The sequence below is a fragment of the Antrostomus carolinensis genome, unplaced genomic scaffold (genome assembly GCF_000700745.2).
Source record: "Antrostomus carolinensis isolate BGI_N321 unplaced genomic scaffold, ASM70074v2 scaffold45279, whole genome shotgun sequence".
Taxonomy (NCBI): Eukaryota; Metazoa; Chordata; class Aves; order Caprimulgiformes; family Caprimulgidae; genus Antrostomus; species Antrostomus carolinensis.
Window position 1 is genome coordinate 6,123 of NW_010338845.1, and position 19,424 is coordinate 25,546.

General features: G+C 39.6%; 2 protein-coding genes across 3 annotated transcripts in view; one reads left to right on the plus strand and one right to left on the minus strand.

Annotated features, from left to right (window-relative positions):
• Positions 1-4,146: 4,146 nt before the first annotated feature.
• AKIRIN2 (akirin 2) lies at positions 4,147-9,847 on the plus strand (the record flags this gene model as incomplete). The annotated part of the gene is made up of 4 exons (XM_010175640.1): positions 4,147-4,290; positions 4,870-5,019; positions 8,789-8,860; positions 9,165-9,847. Coding segments are annotated over 4 exons (377 nt in total), but the record flags the coding sequence as incomplete, so codon positions are not given.
• A 6,013-nt stretch (positions 9,848-15,860) lies between these two features.
• Positions 15,861-19,424, minus strand: part of ORC3 (origin recognition complex subunit 3) — a 32,621-nt gene continuing 29,057 nt past the window's right edge. For both annotated transcript variants that reach the window (XM_010175638.1, XM_010175637.1), the window contains exons 18-20: positions 18,241-18,357; positions 17,018-17,097; positions 15,861-16,004 (exon numbers count right to left, since the gene is read on the minus strand). In XM_010175638.1, coding sequence (XP_010173940.1) covers positions 15,899-16,004; positions 17,018-17,097; positions 18,241-18,357 — 303 coding nt within the window. In that variant the 3' untranslated portion in view covers positions 15,861-15,898. The remainder of the gene's footprint in view (positions 16,005-17,017; positions 17,098-18,240; positions 18,358-19,424) is intronic.

Consider the following 19,424-nt stretch of genomic DNA (forward strand, 5'->3'; position numbering starts at 1 on the left):
CGGTGTTTCCTGTTCTGTGCCTTCAGAGGTGCTTCCAACCAGTGGGAAACACTGAGTACTGAGCAGGGGATAAAGTGAAATTAAAAAGAAACTGAGGATAGGCCGCAGAGATGTACGTTTGATCATATTAAATATATCCCTTTTATCATCTAATAAATTACATTATTGCCTGATATCTGATGTCCGATTTGAACTTCAGCCACCTAGAAGATGGATGCGAGTCTTTATTTAAAATATCTAATGAGTTCTAATATATATGATTCAAGTTCTCACTTCAGTTTTATAATCTTAGAGAAGCTCACTTAGATTAGGTTTTCTTTAATGGATGCACTTTCAGTTTCTAAATTTTTATGTATAAAATAATTTGCTAATTAAAATGCATGTCATTGTTGAAAAGCACAATTTGGGCCTCCCCGTTGAAGAGGACACATAAAAAAACTCTATCCTATGTTTAACACCAGTTAAATGCACATTTTATTTGAGTTGTCAACCGCAGAGAGGATAGTCAGAGCTAATAGGAGGTAAAGGAAGTTAAGAAACTGAACTTGAAAAGACAGAAAGGTTTTCTGGAATCAGAATTAGTTTGGAGAACAAGATCTGCTAACTCTAAGCTTTGTTTTACTGGGCCAGAGTTTTAAAGAGCTTTACAGTTAGATGTCTGCAATATAGATGGTATTCAAAAGTTACCTGATTTGCACTGCCTTAATATTTCGTGGCTTCTTTCAAGTGCTGAGATGCTATAAAAATGCTTTTGAACATAATATGTTTGTTCATCAGACATTTTTTGTGGATTTATTAAGCAAAACTGTAAATACCAGAAGAAACTTGATTAATTTAAACAACTTTTTTTACTCCTCTAAATTGAATTTTTTATTTTTTTAAACAATTTGGCATTCAGATTTTAATTTAAAATCAGTCATAAATATTTTCAAGCTTACATTCCACTTCACAGTGAAGTAGTTTTGTTTAAAGGTGTAGATTTTATGCCACCATATGCTTGATCTTCACTGCTGCAGAAATGTACCTGCTTAATTTGTAGCATTACTGGTCTGATGATTCATGTGAGAAATCATTCAATGTGAGAACAGTTCAGTGCTGTGTTAAACTTGTGTTTCTTGACTATTAGTCTCCTTTTAATAAATGGTGGAGATTGGGAAGTATGAGATGAGTTAATCTCACAGTCACCCTGCCTACTGGCAGGACGATGCTGAGTAGAGCTTGTAATCCACTTCTTTGTGCTGAGCAATGGGGCCTTAAATCTCTTAAATTAGACTAAGCAGAGGAATACGGTTTACCAAACCAGGTTAAGTACATGCTCAGCAAGTGTTCACTCAGGACTTCACATTTCAGGCTTTTTTCTCCTGGTGACTGTTTACAGTGTAGACAGTGTATTGTCATGTTTAAATAGTCCCCTCTTTGCTTAGTTCCATACCTTTACCTGAAGTTATAGTAATACAAACTGTCAAAGTGGTTGTGTCAGGATGGGAATCCCCAAATATGCGTCAGTGGTGTTTCTTGAGATTTTTTGATTTTCAGAGCAAGATTTAAAGATGGCAAGTAAAAAAATGCTGCCAAATTAGAAGTAGATGAAACTACTGTAATATCATTGAGACTTCTGTGTCCACAGTTCAATATAATTTGGAATAGAATCATGTGTCCTTGGTGTCCAGATGTTAATTTTCTATCCCAGTTGTTACTGTTTTCCCCAAATCAGTACCTGATTTCTCTGCGTCTCCTCCCTGTCGTGTCTATCTCATCAGCCCCGTATGTTGGTTTTGCTCCTTTTATTCTGTCTGGTATTTTAACATTTTCTCTGAATTATTCCCTGTTTAATTTGCAAGGGTTGTTTGGGCTGGAGGAAACCCAGCTGATAATTGTTGTTTTAGCTCTTTGAGTTTTATCCACTGACCAGAGTCTGTGTAGGTTGTTTTTTTCCTTAATGATTTTGGTGATTACTGTGGTTTGAGAATGTCTCTGCAAAAAGATAATATAAAGGAGAGCTGTAGAGAAGATTTTTATCAAAGTTGTTACACCCAAAATTTGGCTGATGTTTTTGCAGCTCATACAGAATTTGGAAAGTATGCCCAAGACGAAGTAGTCATAGTGGAGGATGCACGTGATCTTTCACATCCTTCAGTTAATGTAAATACAGTGTGAATGTTTGCAGTCACTTTGCTCATAATGTAGACATGCTTTAGGACAGATGTTATCTTACGAGCTAATTTGGTTCCCACTCAAAATTAGTCAGTATTGCTTTAGCTATAACAGCACTTGATTCTGAAGAGAAGTATTGTTTTACCACCATACTGCTGTTGAGTAAAAATGTTGCAGAGCCATTCTCCATCTGATGCAGTGTGTATGCATGTGACAAATTCTATGTGAGGTTCTATTTAATTTTGGAAGCTTGACTGCATCTTAGTCTAGCCTGATTTATGTATTTTTGTACCACACTGGAGTGTACTATGTATCTTGTCCTACAAAAAGTATGAATCCTCCAGCCACCCTTGAGTACTTTTTTTTTTCTCATTTTCTTGTAGTTTCCTTCTCTTAATTTTCCTCCTGTGCTTCTTTATTATGTCTTCTGTGTTTGCTGCTTCTTTGAACCAAGTTATTGATCCCCATTTAGGGAGCTGAAAATTGTACAAGCACTGGGACTGAAAAGGTATAAACTGCAAGGCCTTCATCAACAGACAAAATCCAAACAGGAAGCTCCTTTGCTGGTATTCCTGTTGACTGGAAGCAGTTTCCTCTCTTTTTATGAGTTGAAAGCCCCCAGAGTGACTCTATGGAATTGAAGAACCACCGCAACAGTTAAACCTCTGAACTAGGAACTGGCAAATGTTTGCTTCTGCTTGGGTTCAGGCTCCAGCCGCTGACCGAATAAGCTGGTAGCTGAGATACTTGCTTCACATGGTTGCTTACTAGAAAATGTTCAAATAAGGAACCTCACTCAATAGCATACTGTTCGCAGACCTGAAAATTAGTTGAGAAGTTTTCATGGTATTGTATTGGCAGAATGCCTAAAAGAAGCAGGAGGGTACTGAGTGAGTGCAGTCCTTTGCAGCTCTGACATGTTTGACTTGCATGTATCTTGAGTTTTGGACAGCTGTCTTTGCCAGAAGTCTAGAAGTCTCAGTGGAAGCTGATGTGGTAGGGAGATTTTTATTTTTAAAATGCATTTGAAAGTAAGAACTCCCATAAAGAGGGAGTCTTCAGAAGCCTTTTTCTGTGACATGCTCCTGTAAGAAATAGAAAATATGTTCCCCCCACCCCACCTTTAATATTTTACATTGCCAGAGGATATGCAGTTAGGGCACTGATGAGCCTTGTGGTACATGTAATTTCAGAGAGAAGGCAGCACACAAGATTGATGATTTCATTGCAAGGATTACTTTTTTCCTTGTAATTCTACAATGGTGAGGAGATTATTTAAAGCACTTGCTGTTTTTTTTTCAGTGAAATCAAACTCTGAACCGCGTATTGCCATACTCCTTTAAAAGAGACTATTGATCTGTCCATTGTGTTTATTTGTCTAGATCTGAAGCTGTTAAAAACATTGTGTAAGGCTTTTGTATTCTGTCTGTTGGTTTTCAGTTTGTTGAGAATTTAAGCAGTAGTTGCTTTATGCATGTTCTGTCTAAATTGTGTTTTCCTCTCTGCTTTGCTGCCTATATGCCAGCAACTATACAGAGAGGAATGGTGTTTCATGCACATATTTTATTCTGCAGTTTTTTGTTACCCTTAACTGTATGAATGATAAACACTGTCTGGAGAGAAAGATTATTGCAAATTAAATGTATGAATACCAGTAGAAGTTCTGTAGCCTAACTTTTATGCATGTATATTGTATAGTTGATAGTACCTAAATTTCAACCTTATGCTGTTTATTTTTGTTAGCAGTACTCTGGCAGTAATACTTGACCTTAACTAACAACATTTTTGCTACTGTTCTCATGGTGAAAACAGTCTGGAGTTATCTTTCTTTTTGTTAGTTTCATTGGTGTGTCTTAGGTGCAACATGGTGGTTTTTGCAGGCTGTGTTTTATCATCTGTTAATTATCTACAGTGTTTGAGTGGAAATAAAGTTAAGTGAAATACTGAAATGTAATTATTTTAGGCTTAATTTTATGATTGTTTTTCTTTTAGAACAAATTCTGTACAACATAAAACAGGAGTACAAACGCATGCAGAAGAGGAGACACTTAGAAAATAGCTTCCAGCAGACAGATCCTTGTTGTTCTACTGATGCACAGCCACATGCATTTCTCCTTACTGGACCAGCTTTGCCAGGTACCCAGAAAATCTGTGTTAATTCTGCTGTGCGTTCTTAGACTCAGTGTAAATTTTCACTAGTTACCTGGTGCTTTATGGCATCTTCTCACCACCAACTTGCTGATGCTTGTTTTGGCAATACTAGCATTGATCTGGAAGACTGTAGCTTCTCATTTTAAGAATCTGTAGCACACAAACCTTGCATTGTTTTCAAGAGACCATCCTGCATACCCTGCCACTGATACTGTAAAAGGCTTTTGCAAAGCAGCTCTCTGCAAAAATATACTGTATTGTATTTTTTACATAAAATAGAAGCTTAAATTAGTAAATGGCAACTGCTGTGTAAATGATAGTCGCAGTGTTTGTGTAACATTCTTGGTGTTTTGATACCTGTGTGTATTGTCCATTGTAGAAGTCTTCCTTTTGAGTGTCCAATTTTACTTTAATAATAGTTAGAAGTATTCAAATGTCAGAGAAAGACTTCCCTACGTGTTCTGTAAAGTTTCTTTAATGTAAAAGACGTGAAGAAAACTGATTATAAAAATGGTTCTGAACTACTTGTAAGTGTAAATTGTATGCCCAAATGTTTAATCTTAGGTACTTCATCTGCAGCATCATCACCATTGAAAAAAGAACAGCCCCTGTTTACTCTCAGACAAGTTGGAATGATCTGTGAACGTTTGCTGAAAGAACGTGAAGAGAAAATCCGTGAAGAGTATGAAGAAATTTTGACCACAAAACTTGCAGGTACATTATAGTTCAAAATAATGTGTTAGGATGAGTTTGAAAGCTTAAAACTTTTTCTCATTTTTGTGTTACGCTTTTTTTTCTGACCTAATCTGATTAAGGCACAAGATTGCATACGGGACAGAAAAAATGATCTGTAGTCTCTTTGATAGGTTTTTTTTTTTTTCCCCTTCTGTGCTGCCATGGATAGAAACTATGACTCTTTGGTATCACTCATCAATGGAAACAGTGGTTTTATTTCAGATAGAACTTTCTCTTGCTATCATGTTTGAATTGATAATTTCCTCCTGATTTTTTTTGCCAGAAAGACTTTCTATTCTGCTGGCTTAAGAGCTCTTTGTGAAGGGCTTTTTTTTTTTCCTGCTTGGGAACTGACTTCCTTTTTCTGGTATTTGGCAAGAAGACAGTACCTAAGATTTCCCTTTCTTTTCCTAGTACTTACCATTACACTGCTGCCAGTGGTGCTGCCAGGTATCTGCCTGAGCATCAGTAGTTTAGCTGCATTTAGTTGAATTGTTGTATTTTGCATAATTTGGCTGATATTTTTGGTGCCTGATGCCGACTTATCTTTTCATAAGAATCATGTTAATATCAACATTGTAAATAGGACCTTTCTTTAGTTGTTGAAGTTCTCTACTTCTAAGCATCTTGCTAGCACTTGAGCACCTAAACTCTGTTGCATTCAGAGGTAGGTGCCTTTACAGTGTCTAATTTAATATTTAGTGTGATGATAATGAACATCTAAGTACACTCTTTGGCAGCAAACATGCTTTTGAATACCCATGGCTGTTCTGCTTCCCACCTGAAAACACATCAGTATTAGTTTGCAAGTCCCTTCAGGTGTGGGAATAAAACCTTTTACAGGCATGCCCATGCCAGAAGTCACCAGACTTGTGTCAGGCTTGTGGGTTGCCTGTGACAGTATCGTCTCTGCACCTGAGCCTCTGTTGGTGTTCTGTGGTTGCTGATCTGCCATCGCTATGTAAGAAATGGCTTTAGTTCTAAGTCCCTTCTAAATCCACATCTATCTACAACTATAACTAAAGCCCTAAATACTTGGGTTGCTTTGGGCCTAATGGTCCATTTCTGCATTTTTACTTTTAACCTGCTTTAGACTGATGAATTAGGACTCTGTAGAGTGCTTCTTCCCCCCCCCCCTCCCCCCATTTATGTATATTAGGAATTGGGTCATTTCTTACATTCTCTTAAATATATTTCAGTTAGCAGTGATCATAACACCCATTTGAAGACCAGATATATTTACATTTGTTCCAAACACTTTCTGAGTTCAAACTTGTAGTCCTTTGCAGCAGGAACCCCTCTGGTGAATTGCTTACACGTGCTCCATCTGTCAGTCCCACAGGGAACGTTTTTGAGTTTTGGGAAGCGAGGGGGATGGTTTCTGTTTGGAGGGTTGTGGTTTACAGTGAGATGAGTTAGGTTTACTTATTCTTATGATGGTGGTCATCAAAAGAGCTATTAGAAGGATCGCGTTACTGCATCCCATATGTCAAGCCAGTAATACATTCTCAGCATTGTATGGAAGTTTAGAAAGAGAGACTTAAAAAAGAATTTAGAAGCACCTTACCCAGCAGGCCAGTTATCTTTTTCTGAACTTTGTACAGTAAGGTGATACTCATTCTTACAAAGTAGTGCAGTCAATGGAAATGTAATTGGAAATTCTGTAATATATCTCAGTTGAATAGCTTCTTTCAAGTGACTTAACCGAGTGTTTGGATCTCAGATATTTTCCTCATTCCTTTCTGAATCACAGTGTTCTTGTAGGTAGTTAGCCAGATACTGCTTTTTTTTTTTCTCTCCCATGTTCTTTGTGAGCACAGTTGCCTTTCATGCAGAGTGTTTGTTTAATAAATGGAAAACTTAATCACTGTAATGCTGTGATTTCCCCTCCTGCCTCTGTTACCTGAAACTGCTCTGTTAGCATAAACTTGGGTTTGCACGATGCTTTGCAGATGTTAAAACCAGAGAAGGAGCGTAAGGGGCTACGGGAAACTTCAGCTTGAAAGGTTTACTAGAACCTGTTTGTGAAAAACAGCTGTTTATACTAAAGGTCAAGTCGTAGAGTATAGTAATCATATTTGGATTTGTGGCATTTAGCCACCTTTTGAGTTAAAATAGATACTTGGAACATATGTGATACGGGATGCCAGTGGCGTAAGTATCTTTACAAGCGTTCACTTAAATTTTCAAACAGTTCACTGCAGGTTGCTCTTACCTTTGGATTGCTTAACTTTCCCAATCTGAATGCCATGAGAAAGGGGATTTTTAGTAACTGTGGATTCTTTAAATTTCCAAAGCCCTAATTTTAACAGGGATGATGCTATAAAGCAGCTATGTATGTAGATTTAAATCTTTAAGGGAGGAAGCTTGCAAATTGGTTTCTGGCCTTTAATACACACTTTTAGGAAAAGTTCTAGTTGCTGTTATTTTTGGAAATGTTTTCTGGGCAAAAGATCCTTCAATCTGCTCTTTGTGTTATTTATTGTTTGGCGAAGATCCTCGCGTGGCTGCTGAAAAGCCATTGGTCAGAACTGCAGTGAAACAGAGGTCCTGCTTGTGGGCAGAGGGGAACTGGCTGCTGTGACCCTGGGCCCCTTCAGTCAGGGATGAATGTCCTTAGATCACTGGGTCAGGTCCGTACTTTGGGCTGCTGCTGCACTACTTGCTGATTACTGATACCCTGTTTACTTCAAAGGTGAAGCTCATCCCTGCAAGAGGATGGGGACTTTAATGGGGCAAACCTGTGGGACTAGGAACCACTACAAATCTAACTGCATTTTTGGTTGAAGATTGCCTTCTTTGACCTTGCCCTTTTCTCAGAACACCCCACATTGCTGCACATGTATTTTTCCACAAGGGAGGAAGGGGAATGGAGAGGAGCGGCATCTGGTAGATATTACTCTCCTTGTTCAATTTCCTAATTCTGAAAGGTGATATCCTGCTGAGTGCAATATTAAAACTGAATAAAATACTGCGAATGTATTTGTATGTATGTGTGTATAGAAAGAATAGTCTTTCTGGGAAATAACGATGCTTAGTTCAAAGCCACATTAATACGTTTGATACCTAAATTTCATTTCCAGTTAACATAGTAGCTGTTTTCATGAAGTCCACAGTCAACTATGTGTCTCCTGTTGTGGCTACTTTTGTGATATGAATTAGTCACATGTTAGTCACTTAGCATTTCTTCATCCTTTTAGTTTGTCATTTGCTTTTGATTTTTCTGGGTGTCATCAAAAAGAATTTCTAACTCCGTAGCAAAAGTCCCCTTTCTTGTACTTCTGTGTTTCCATTTCATTAAATTAATTTTCTTACATCTGGTAGTGATAGGAGCAGAGAGGAGTTTAAGTTTCCAGCCCTAGCACTGACCTTAATGCCATGTTTGCTTTGCTACTCTGCCTCTATTACGGATCTGTGAAATGGACACACTTGATTACTTCAAAATAGAGTGTCTGCCGCTTAGCCAGGTGTTAGGTATATTGAGGTCTTTGTGCAGCATAATTCTCTTTGAGCATATTGCTGTCTTTCCCATTACAGAAGTTTGTAAGGGAAAGTCTTTTAATTAAGGGGACATGTGCTGCATTGTTCTTGGGAATGAAAAGGAAATGGCAGCTATGAACTTAAAACTACTGGTAGTGGATGCGTGTTTAATTTACATGATTTGTGTGTATAAAACAAGTAGCCTTGAATATTTTTCAGCTTGAGTTAAAGCTAATGTACTCACACTTCTAATGCTTCATGCTTGCAGAACAATACGACGCATTTGTGAAGTTCACGCATGATCAGATCATGCGACGATATGGAGAACAGCCTGCCAGTTGTGAGTATCTATTTTTTCAGGTCCCAAAACAGCATTACATTACTGAATGTTCAATATTTTAAGCAGCCATTGTTGTTAAGCTCCAGCTAGGCCTCAAGTTTAAATCCTTTAATTTGGTAATATGGAAGACTGAGGCTGAAAGGAAGATGTGAGATAAAGTTAAAACATCTAAAAGTGTCTCTCATAGCATGCTGGTTTTTATTTTTGAAGCAGGTTTTGATATTGGCAGAGCAGGTTTGTGATAGACCTGGCATTTGTTAACTCCATCATTAACTCTTGGTTTGTTTTTTTTTTCTCTCTCCAGACGTTTCATGAATCACACTTTCTGCATATGTGGGCTGCCCTATACACCCTGTTTTATTGTTGCAAGCTGTCCCAGTAAAGACTTGCAGCAATGCCATATTTTTTCCCCCTGTGAACACAGGTTATTTCAAGCTTTTGTCAGTGGCAACCACTCTTATGCAGCAACTGGTTTTGGAGTGCTCCCTGATGTCAGTACCACCTGGATGTGGACCTTTGCTACCTGTAATAATACCAGTGGCCTCATTTGCTGTATCATTACAATTTGGCTTCTTATGTTAATAAGTTTGAAAAAGTAAAGGATTAAAGCTGGTGTTCTAGAAGTTGCCCTTCACTGGTTGTGTAAATAAAAATGTAGAATGACACTTCTGACTGAAGTTAGTGTGGTTTTCATAACTGTGCACTACAACAAAGCTGTAATCACAGTTAAGTTAGAATGTAATCCCAGGACAATTTTAAGCAAATAGCCCACAGTACTGCCTGTGAAATAGTGAAGGAGGGCATTTCTGTATTCCATGACTTTTTTGGGGGTTAAGAATGGGTTTATATGATTTCTCATTTTTGTAGTTTTTATTTATTCTATCAGTCTTTAACAAATGTTTATTGCTGCAATTTTTCAGTGTATCATTGTTTTACTGCCCTTGTAGTACTGGAATTTAGTTGGAAGAATAAAACATTTACTTCTAATCTGTTTGTTTTTAATATGCAGGTGGAACTTTTGCTGTGTATGAATAAACTTAAATCTGAGTGTTTAAATGAAAACTTTATTTACCAGCAGTAGTGGGTGGGTCAGAATTTTAGATCAGGAGAAGGAGGTGGATGGAAATCTCAGGTAACTCTTCAGAGGTGACAGTACCTTCCTTAGATTGGCTGTGTTGTTTCCTGTTGTGGAAGCATGTTTGTTACAGAACTGCCAAGGAGCTGTTGATTTAAGTTGCTGCAGCTGACTCAAGCAGCTGTGCTCATCTTCCTTCAGATTTAAATGACGCATTAAAGGAAATCTGTTTGTAAGATAGAGCCAGAGCAGGCGCTTGCACCACAAGCTGGAACTATATTGGTATTTACTGGAAGAGCTAAAGGTGTGTAATCTTTGTGTTCAGGGTCAAGGTGTTTGTTGGATGCCTTCAGCTGTTTCCAGACTGCTGTATCGGCACTGGCTGCTGCTGGCTGTGCAATTCTGAGTCTCGGGTGAGTTGCTGAAAAGTTACTACATGGCAAGTCCAGATCTGTGTGCTGTGGGGGTAGAAGTGTTGCTTACCAAATGACTTGGGTCATCGGCTTTGGGGACTTTAAAGTAGTTTCAGAGTAATCCTTTGATTCTAAGCTGTTGTGTTTTCTAACGTACTGTCAGGTTCTGGTTAAGTGGAAGGCTGTTGTGTAGTAGGTTTTTGTAGCGTTTCAAAGTAAGGGGAGTTTTAGTTGAAATGTAATTGAGACTTCAGCTGGCAGATACACACATTGATTGGCTCGTGCCGACGCTTATGATTTCAGAGCAGCTGTGTGATAAGCTCTAGTTCTTAGTGAACTTCTATTCATTTCATAGTGAGATTACAGGTTCAGAATTAGTTACATCACCACAGTATCAGAGTATTTTCTGCTTACCTTCCCAAAACCTGTCTTACCCAAATATTTGTATCCTTTCTACTACATTTTCAGAATCTCAGAAATGGGAAATCCCGGCTAGACTCCCATCTTGGGTTTCCTGTTACTGAAGATAAAAACAAAACTGTCAAGGGCTGCAATTTCTGTTGTCTACCTCAGGGTTCTCAGTCCTTCTCCTTCCTCATTTTTTGAACTCTCTTTATTGTTAACTTGCTCAGGGTAGGAAAACCACTGTTGCTAGGTGGACCACTACCCAAATTCCAGTGTCCTGATAAATTTCCTGTATTTCCTGTGTTCTAGAGGATCCTGTTCTGACTTGATAAATCAAGTGTGTGTATGTCTAACCGATATGTTGAGATAGGAGTAGAATTAAGATACCAGCCATTGTGATAGTCTCTGCATCTCAGCTTATCTCTTCCTTGGGGATATTAAGAGTTATTATAAACAAGAAGTGATGTCATGTTAGCACCCAGCCACTCCTGTGCTGCTCCAAATTAATGCATAATAAGCAGTTTTCTGGCAGATTAAATATAATGCCTCCATGGGTGCTTACGCATCACAGCTGTGGTATGCCTAATTTGTGCCCATTTTGAAAATTAGGTTGTATTCTTTGAACTTTCTCATTTTTAAACCTGCTGCTTTTTCTGTCTTGGACTTCACACTGGTTCCTTTTCCTGATCTGAGTGCCAATATCTGATGTGATGAATTTCATGTGAAAGGCTTGTTCTAACAAGTGACTTACTCTTTAGGAGGAAAATGGTTGGCTGCTCGATTACTGTTGAAAAAATAAGGAAAGTGGGGGTGCTATGAGGAGCAGGCTGGTGCTTAAAAACAAACCTGCTTTGGAGAGCATTTTTCAAAGGCTTTCAGGTCAGGTAGAAATGGTTAAGATTCAGTAACTACTCAGTTATTGGCACTACATTTTATGGTGGCCACATTTAGAATATTTTGCAATTTGTATGTAACTGCAGTCTATCCAAAAGCAAAGCAAGCAGAGGACAGTCAATTGCAACTTAACAGAGTGAAACCAAAGATCTTGGTTAACCTGTTTTAAGGTGGTGATGTGTGAATTCTTTTCAAGCAGATCTCAGTTACTCTGTGCTAAAAAGCAGCATGTACATCCTGACTGTTGATTTTTGTGTCTAGATGTGAGAGGATATAACTGTAAGATGATTTAGCATTTTTCAAGGTTGAAAGGAGATTCAGGCAATCTTGTGTGCTCATGCACGAGATCTGCCTGTGAGCTCTTGAACAGCAAGATCATTAGCAGCTTCTTGTTAGAAGCTGTGTTTTGAGAAAGCTCTCTTCATTCCCGAGTTGGGAATTGAGAAGGATTTAGCTCTATGATTCAACAGTGAGGAGAAACAAACTCGAGGCCTGTGAAGTATTAAGAGTTTATGCTCTTGTGAACCAGTGCTCGTGACCTTTGTACTGGAAGCCATTTTCTCAGATGAGAAATACGAGGATGAATGTTTGGCTTTGACAGGCATCTGTCTTATTAAAATATTTTACTGCTGTTGCAGGCTCCAAGATAAAAGAAAAATTACCAAGTTTGTTTGAAACCAAGGAAGTGGTAAAGCGGTGTCAAAAAGCAGCCTCTGTAACAGTAAAGAAGCATGGCAAATTATTCAAACAAGAGATAACTTCCTCTCAGGTCTGATTTTTGGCAGTGGTTTTGTTGAAAGATGTGGCTGCTGAAGAACACAATACAGTTACCAGTTCAGAGATGAGGCCTTCCATCCTTACAGTTTCAGAGCTACTCTCACAATACAAACATTGGCCTTTTTTTTTTTTTTCCTGTCCCTGTTTGCTTTCAGTGAACACTGCAGACAGAGGTGGTTTCCTGGAATATCTGCAGAACATGTTACTACCATGCAGACAGTTGTAGAAACTAACATTTTAAAGTTAGGTCTGTATTTGTAGTTGAAATCTCTCGTGTGTATATTTCAGCTAAGGTATGTGAGGGTGAGTTTGGAATATTTACAACAAAAAGTAGTAAAATAAATTAAATGAGAAGAGACAAATGTCACATTCATACTGTATAGCCAGACTGATCTGCAAAGAGAAAGCCTGGTGTTATTAGACCCTTAGCACCAGAACTGCATTCAAGGAGGAAAAGCACCTCGTTCCAGTAACAGCAGAAACCCTACAGCAATGGAAAAGCACGAGGTGCTTTTCCATTGCTGTAGGGTTTCTGCTGTTACTGACATTGGTTCAGCATTCAGCGATGTGAAGCTCTTTCCAGGCAGGTAGGACTCTTGACTACAAGAAACACAAACTGAATGAAATTTGTGACCTGTTTTGTTTAGTTTGTGTTTTTAACTGTCCAACCCCCCTGCCCTCCTTGCTGAAGAAAATGAAACTACACAGTACTTCCTACATAATTTTAGTCACGTATTTCCTCCTTATGCATCTCATGGTCTGAATTGCTGAGTACTGAATTAAAGATTTGATCCTGAGAAACTGTATATAGTGTAGCAAACATGGGACTTTGGGCTTCAAAATTGGTTACTAGTTAAAGGGAAAAAACAGCCATTAACTAATTATTTTTCTGTCTTAATGTCATGTTGCCTGCACATTTGGGGATTAAAAGCCACGCACTGTTGAGGCTTGCTTCTCTTTATTTCCAGACATGTTCCCCTCAAAAGGTGTGAATGTGAGATGGTGTGGGTGTGTCTTACATTGGGTGTGGGGAGGGGAGACTGCAGGCAGGTGGCAGAGGACAGCTGTGCAGAGCACTTGGCTCCGTGTCCTTGCAGATGAGGGAGACATTTGGCTCTGGCTGCTCCCTTCCATTGGTCAAGTGTATTTGCAAGATAGATAGGTGAGGTTCAGGACAGGAGGGCAATTCAGCATTCCACTTCTACTGACATTGCTTACTTTCCCCTCTGCTGCTTGAGCGCCTTACATACAAAGATGACTACCATGTAGGTGCCCTAGCGTGGTCTCTGGAGCGAAGAACAGTGGAATATGTTTACCCCCAACTCTTTGCAGAAGAGAGGAACTTTTTCAGCTGTTCCACTGAGAGCCTAAAAATTCTAGCTCTGAGTTTTCATCATTACCTTTCCCAAGCTGTACATTTAGGCAGTATAAAGGCCAATAAACTACTCCTCTTCCTCAGCCTCTGAATTTGCCTGCCAGCATTTAGGAACTGGGCCCTCCCTGAAGCACAGCAGGAAGTGTTACTGTGTCTCTGCAATTAGAGCAATTGGGAAATATGAGTCCTACCCTTGCTGAGGGTATTTAAAACAAGCCAGATCTATCTTGTATACATTCCTGGGTAAACAGCCCGGTAAGTTATAGGTTCTTGCAATAGGACTTCCCCCCCCCACCACCACCACCCTGCAGTACAGATCTGGTTTGTGCAAGTGATTCCATCTTCAGTGCTCCAGGCTGTCATTTTCAGTTGTTTGGAGTAGGCTGAAATGCCAGGGCGAGCATCTGGATTCTAGTGATGGCTGAACACGTGTGCTAAGAGCAGCACTTCAGTGCCTCAAAGACAAGGAAAGTGAAGTCTGTCGTCCCCTCTCAGTCAACTGAGGAAGTCTGGGAATTTTTTGGAGGTAAATAGTGGCTTTCACAATAAAACGTAAGTAATCGCCATTCAACTTTCGAGTAGGCTGGGAGGGATAAAGTCTAAACACTTTTCTCCAACTGCAGCCCTTTCCTAGGTGATAAGAGTGACCTGAAGTCCCCACCCACACTGTTGGAAACGCACGTGTCGCAGCCCTCGGGACGGTTTATCAATGTATGTCAGACATGCATGTTCTGGAGGGAAACACAGCTTCTCCCCTTTGGTTTTTAAGCCTTTTTTCCATGGCTGGAAAACACGTGTTTATGCTGATGTCAGTGTTCCACTTGCTCCCTGAACAGTCTGAGGGACGTTGAAGCTCAATGCAGCAAGATGTGCAGTACAGCTCTTCAGTGCCAAAGACAAGACTGGGCTGGTTAGGACATACCTGTGGCACTCTGATACCTGGAGTCAGGGGTAGGGTTTTTTTCCTAACTCAACCTCAGCTTCCTGGGGAAGCACAGCTCCAGCAGTGACTGGTTTTCCTCTTTAGTTACAGTACTGGGCACTGATGTGTGACTGACTGGTCAGAGGATGGCAGCAGCATTTTGGTCTGTCCTGACCAGATGAGAAGCCACTGTGAGCCACTCCAGTCCAGTTCCTACAGACAGTACAGCACTGGTAACACCTACTTGGGTGCAGGCACTGCTCTGTGCTGGCAGAAGCTGAGGAAGTGGATCCTGGGCTTGCTCACTGCACAGGGCCAAGTGGCCAAAGGTTCTTTGAAGATCTGTCAATCAGATAAGCGGTGCTTTAACATGCTCAGCCAATAGCTGTTATTTTCACACAGCGGTTTCCTTTGCTTGTGTACAGTACACATCCTCAGCAAAGAGAAAAGTTACAGCAGGTACTTCAGGTGTGGATTTTACTACCTTCCTCCAATGTGCACGAGTGCCATGTTCCCATTTAGTCTATGCTGACACAAGTTCCCCTGACAGCAAAAGTTGGCTAGTACTAATCAACTTCACTAGAAAAAGGGAAAGATTTAAACCATTTGCTTTTGCTCTTCTCAAAGAGCAAAGATTTGTATCTATCTACAAAATTATTCTCTCCCTTTTTCCTCCTCGTGAAGGAGTTTTCAAGGAGTTATGGACAGTTTGGGATTAGAACATGCAGTAGAGGCTGAACAGGGACAGCTTATTTTCTTTTTTAGCATACTGGTTTTATTTATTTTTAAATCTAGTTCAAGAATCTGAAAGGCATTTTATAATGATGACGCAAGCGCTTCATCACTTCTGTAGCTTGTGCAGCCTGTGGTGTAGCTAGTGGTGTCGGAATTGTATCAGTTAATAATGTTAAATATCACACATCAAAGATTAAAACTGGCACAACACCACAGTATTTGGAACATGAGCATTAACAGAAGAGTACATTACACAGGGAGGCTGAGTATTAAAAACCAGCATTGCTATTCAGGTCTGTCCAGGCGCTCAGAATGTATCTCACAGCATTAAGTCATCGTTGACTTTGACTCAGTATGCCACGTTAGCGAGGACTAGTTTAGTGGGAACACAGCCATTGCACAATGTTAGAAAGAACAGGTTTATTAAGATCTTGGTGGCACATTAACAGCCTCCCCACGTCAACCTTGCCACGTGGTCAGTTTTCTGCTTGCTAGGCTTTATGAAGCCTAAGAGTTCTAGTTCAGAAACAGCTCGAATGAAGCGAGCACTGGACACTGCGGTAAAGGAAACTGAGTACGCTTTTATGACATGTGCATGAAGATACCCTTCTCTCGGGGCGGGGGGGGGGGGGGGGTGTGTAGGAGGGAAAGATGTGTAAGTCTGGCAAACACAGAATACACAAAACGTGTTGCACAGTAAAATTGTTGTCAATAAGGGCAGAACACGATTTGCCTACAGAAGCACAAATCTTAAATCAGTATTTCTTTTGCTACTTGTGTGACTGAAGGAAGAGGTCCTTTCCCCACTGCTGAGAGAAGCTTAAAGCCTACAAAGATACTAATTTTGCATGTCTCAGAAAAAGAAAGAATTTATACTTTATGTCCCTTGACAAGAAAATGGGAATACAGATAGTAACGCTTCTTTTTTTTTTTTAAGTTTCATAAGGCAGCACCACCTTTTCACTCTACCTCTTTTGCTGCATTCCTGACACACAGCTAGCTATCCTTGAGTTAGAGAATGTAGTTTTGCATCAGCTATCCCTGGAGCTTGTAAAAAAGGAAAGGCCTTACACTACAAGAAAGCTAGGTGTAGTATTAGACCATATAAATATTTTTCATCTCTTCTTTGTGGCAGCACTATTGTTGTAGCCATGAGTTTTGGTTCTAATGCTCATCCTATTTCTCTGTTTGCTCTGTAGGTCACAGTTATCCTATCATCTGTTCCCCAGTAATGCTCTCCCCTTACACAGCAGCTGTACCAACTCTTAGATGATTTAACTGAGTAGAATATCTTCAACTTGTTTTACAGACTGTTAGTTCTGTTTCAGACCCAAACAGCCCCTCTGGACAAAAGCTGCTCCTTTACATCGCCACCCCCAGCCCAGCTATTTCAGCTGATCTATTTCTGTGACATTACCAGTACATTAAGCTGTTTTTAGACTAGTCATCTTATTTTTCTGTAATTAATCATCAGTGCACGTGAAGTTGTATTTTAAAAATTCTGGTTCATTAATCCTGTAAGCATTTGAATGTGAAACTTGAGAGAAATGAGAAAGGATACTGGATAATATCATCCACCTGGTCCGAGGAAGGTACATCTGCATTTGATCCCTCAGTTGACATCACCACAGTTGAGAAAGCCTAGAAAGGGAAAAGCAGCACAGATTTAATGCATTTCATAGACAGACAGAGCTGCATATAAAATAACGAGCTCTGAGCTGATGGCTATCGCTCAGGAGAAACAAGAGCTTGGAATGATAACTCCATGAGAATGTCAGTTCAGCAGCAATCAAAAGAGCAAACAAGGTTTTACATGTTACCATGGCAGGAATACAGAGTGAAAGACATCGCTCTCTGAAACTCTTGTGCCTGCATTTTAAATCCCAATACAGTTCTGGTCCCTGACCCATTCTCAGAAAAAATACTGAGCTGAAAAACATTCTCAAAGCCAGACTGCTTAAACATTCTGGACAATGAAGGACATGCAAGTTGTCTGTGAAGAAATCTATCAAATTGAGCGACAGCAAGAGGCTGTGTAGGAATCTTCTGCCTACTTTTATTTCCAATATACAAACAAGGCAGCAGCGAACAAAACACACTCAGAACGAGTAAAGGGAGTGTCCTCTGCGCTGCATGTAGTTAAGCTACAAATTTCTTGCCAGAGGATGCTGTGGATGCTAAAAAGTGATACTGGTAGTGTCATCGAGGTAGGCTTATGAAATAGAGAAACCACTGAAGTTTAGGAAACTTTAGAGCTGAACCATAACTGTTAGCTAGAGAGTATTTACAGAATGTATTATACGAATGTATGTTCTCTTGTTAGACTCTTTGTGCTTTTGGTCACCCTATGAGATGGGGATCAGGCTAGGAGGACCTCTGCTCTTCCCTAGCACAAGCATTCTCTCCAAGAGCCCCTCACATGCCAAGCAGCAGCACTTGCCTTGTTTCCATAAACATGTCACAGAATACTTAAAACCAAAGGTGGTGGGGGGGAAAGGTGGCTTTGTGAAGCAGCAAATCTGATCTATGCCAAATATAAAACAGAAGCAGAAGTAAATGATTTTCATCACAGAGTAATAATGCTGGAAATAAATGATTCACAGTAGTCACAGGAAGACTCTGTGGGCTGGTGATTGGAGTTACTGGGTGTTCTTGCGCAGGAGGGACTGAGGTCTACAATAATTTAAGCTGTCAAAAGGGGCACTAAAGAAAAGCAGGCATGCAGCATACAGATAAATCAGAATACTGAAAGCAGGTAAAGGCACTGTTTGCATTGTCACATACCTCTAACCAGTCAACGAGATTAATCAATCTGCCACACTCCAAATGAAGCTTATATGCTATGCATATATCAGGGGCTTTGTTAGAAATGCTTCCTCCATCACTTTTCAAAGCTTGATTCTGACAAAAAAAAAGGCAGTAACTTTGATCAGTTTTTATCTTGAACAATCTCCAGGCTACATATAACATTATTTCAGGAAACGAAATTCACATAGTAGGTATTTTAAGCAAATGTTTACTGGTTGTGTGTACACAACCAGGAAAATAAGAAAACATACCATTAAAAAAAACCCCACCAAAACCAACAAAATCCACCTAGGTACTTCACTCCTGGGGTTCCTTCTACAGTTCTGTACACTTAAGCAGTCTCTACTCTACTGAGTGATTTTCTGATTAGGCTTTCCTCCATTTCTTTTGCTAGTTCTATTTACATATCGGAGAGAAATATTCTGTTCTGTGGATCCAGGAAAAGAAGCTAGTCATGATTTGCCTCAGACTGTACTATGCAGAAAATAGAAAACTGTCCCTTCCCACTCCCACTCCCCCAAAAGGAAAGAGGAAGTCTTAGTCTAGATCTATCAGGTGTACTAAAAAGCAAAATGGCTTCTCTCGTCTCAGAGTTTTATCTCTGACATGTAACAGTCATTTCTCTCTGGACTGAAACTTGGCACCTATAAAAGCAAAAGTCTGATTTCTCAAACTCCTCTACATGTTGGGAAATTCAGGTCATCAGCACCGAACCATTTACTTGAGAAGTAAAAAAGCCACTTGAGCCAGAAGCAAAAGTCTCTAAAGCTGCAGAAATTTACAGCATTTTGTATATTTTTTTTCCAGTTTTCAGTTTCACGCACTGTAAGAAGCCAGCTTGCAACATGAGAACAATCACTGATCATTCCTTTCAGTTTGTGTAAATTTTTGCTAAAATTCTTTTCCATGTTAGTAAAATATGCAAGTTACTTTTGGGAAGTCTGTAAAGCCCTAGCTAGGTTACTTTCATAAATAAATGCTCTTCAAGATAGGAAAGAAAGTTGGACAAAGAATGTAACTTTGCTCAAGAATCTCTAGCTTACCTTTCATAGACCTCAATCAATCCCTGCAATTTGTGAGACTCAGATTCAGATGGGACTCTAGCACTTACGAGACATTTCACAATTTCCAGAAAGCCTAACAAGTTTATTTGCTCTGTA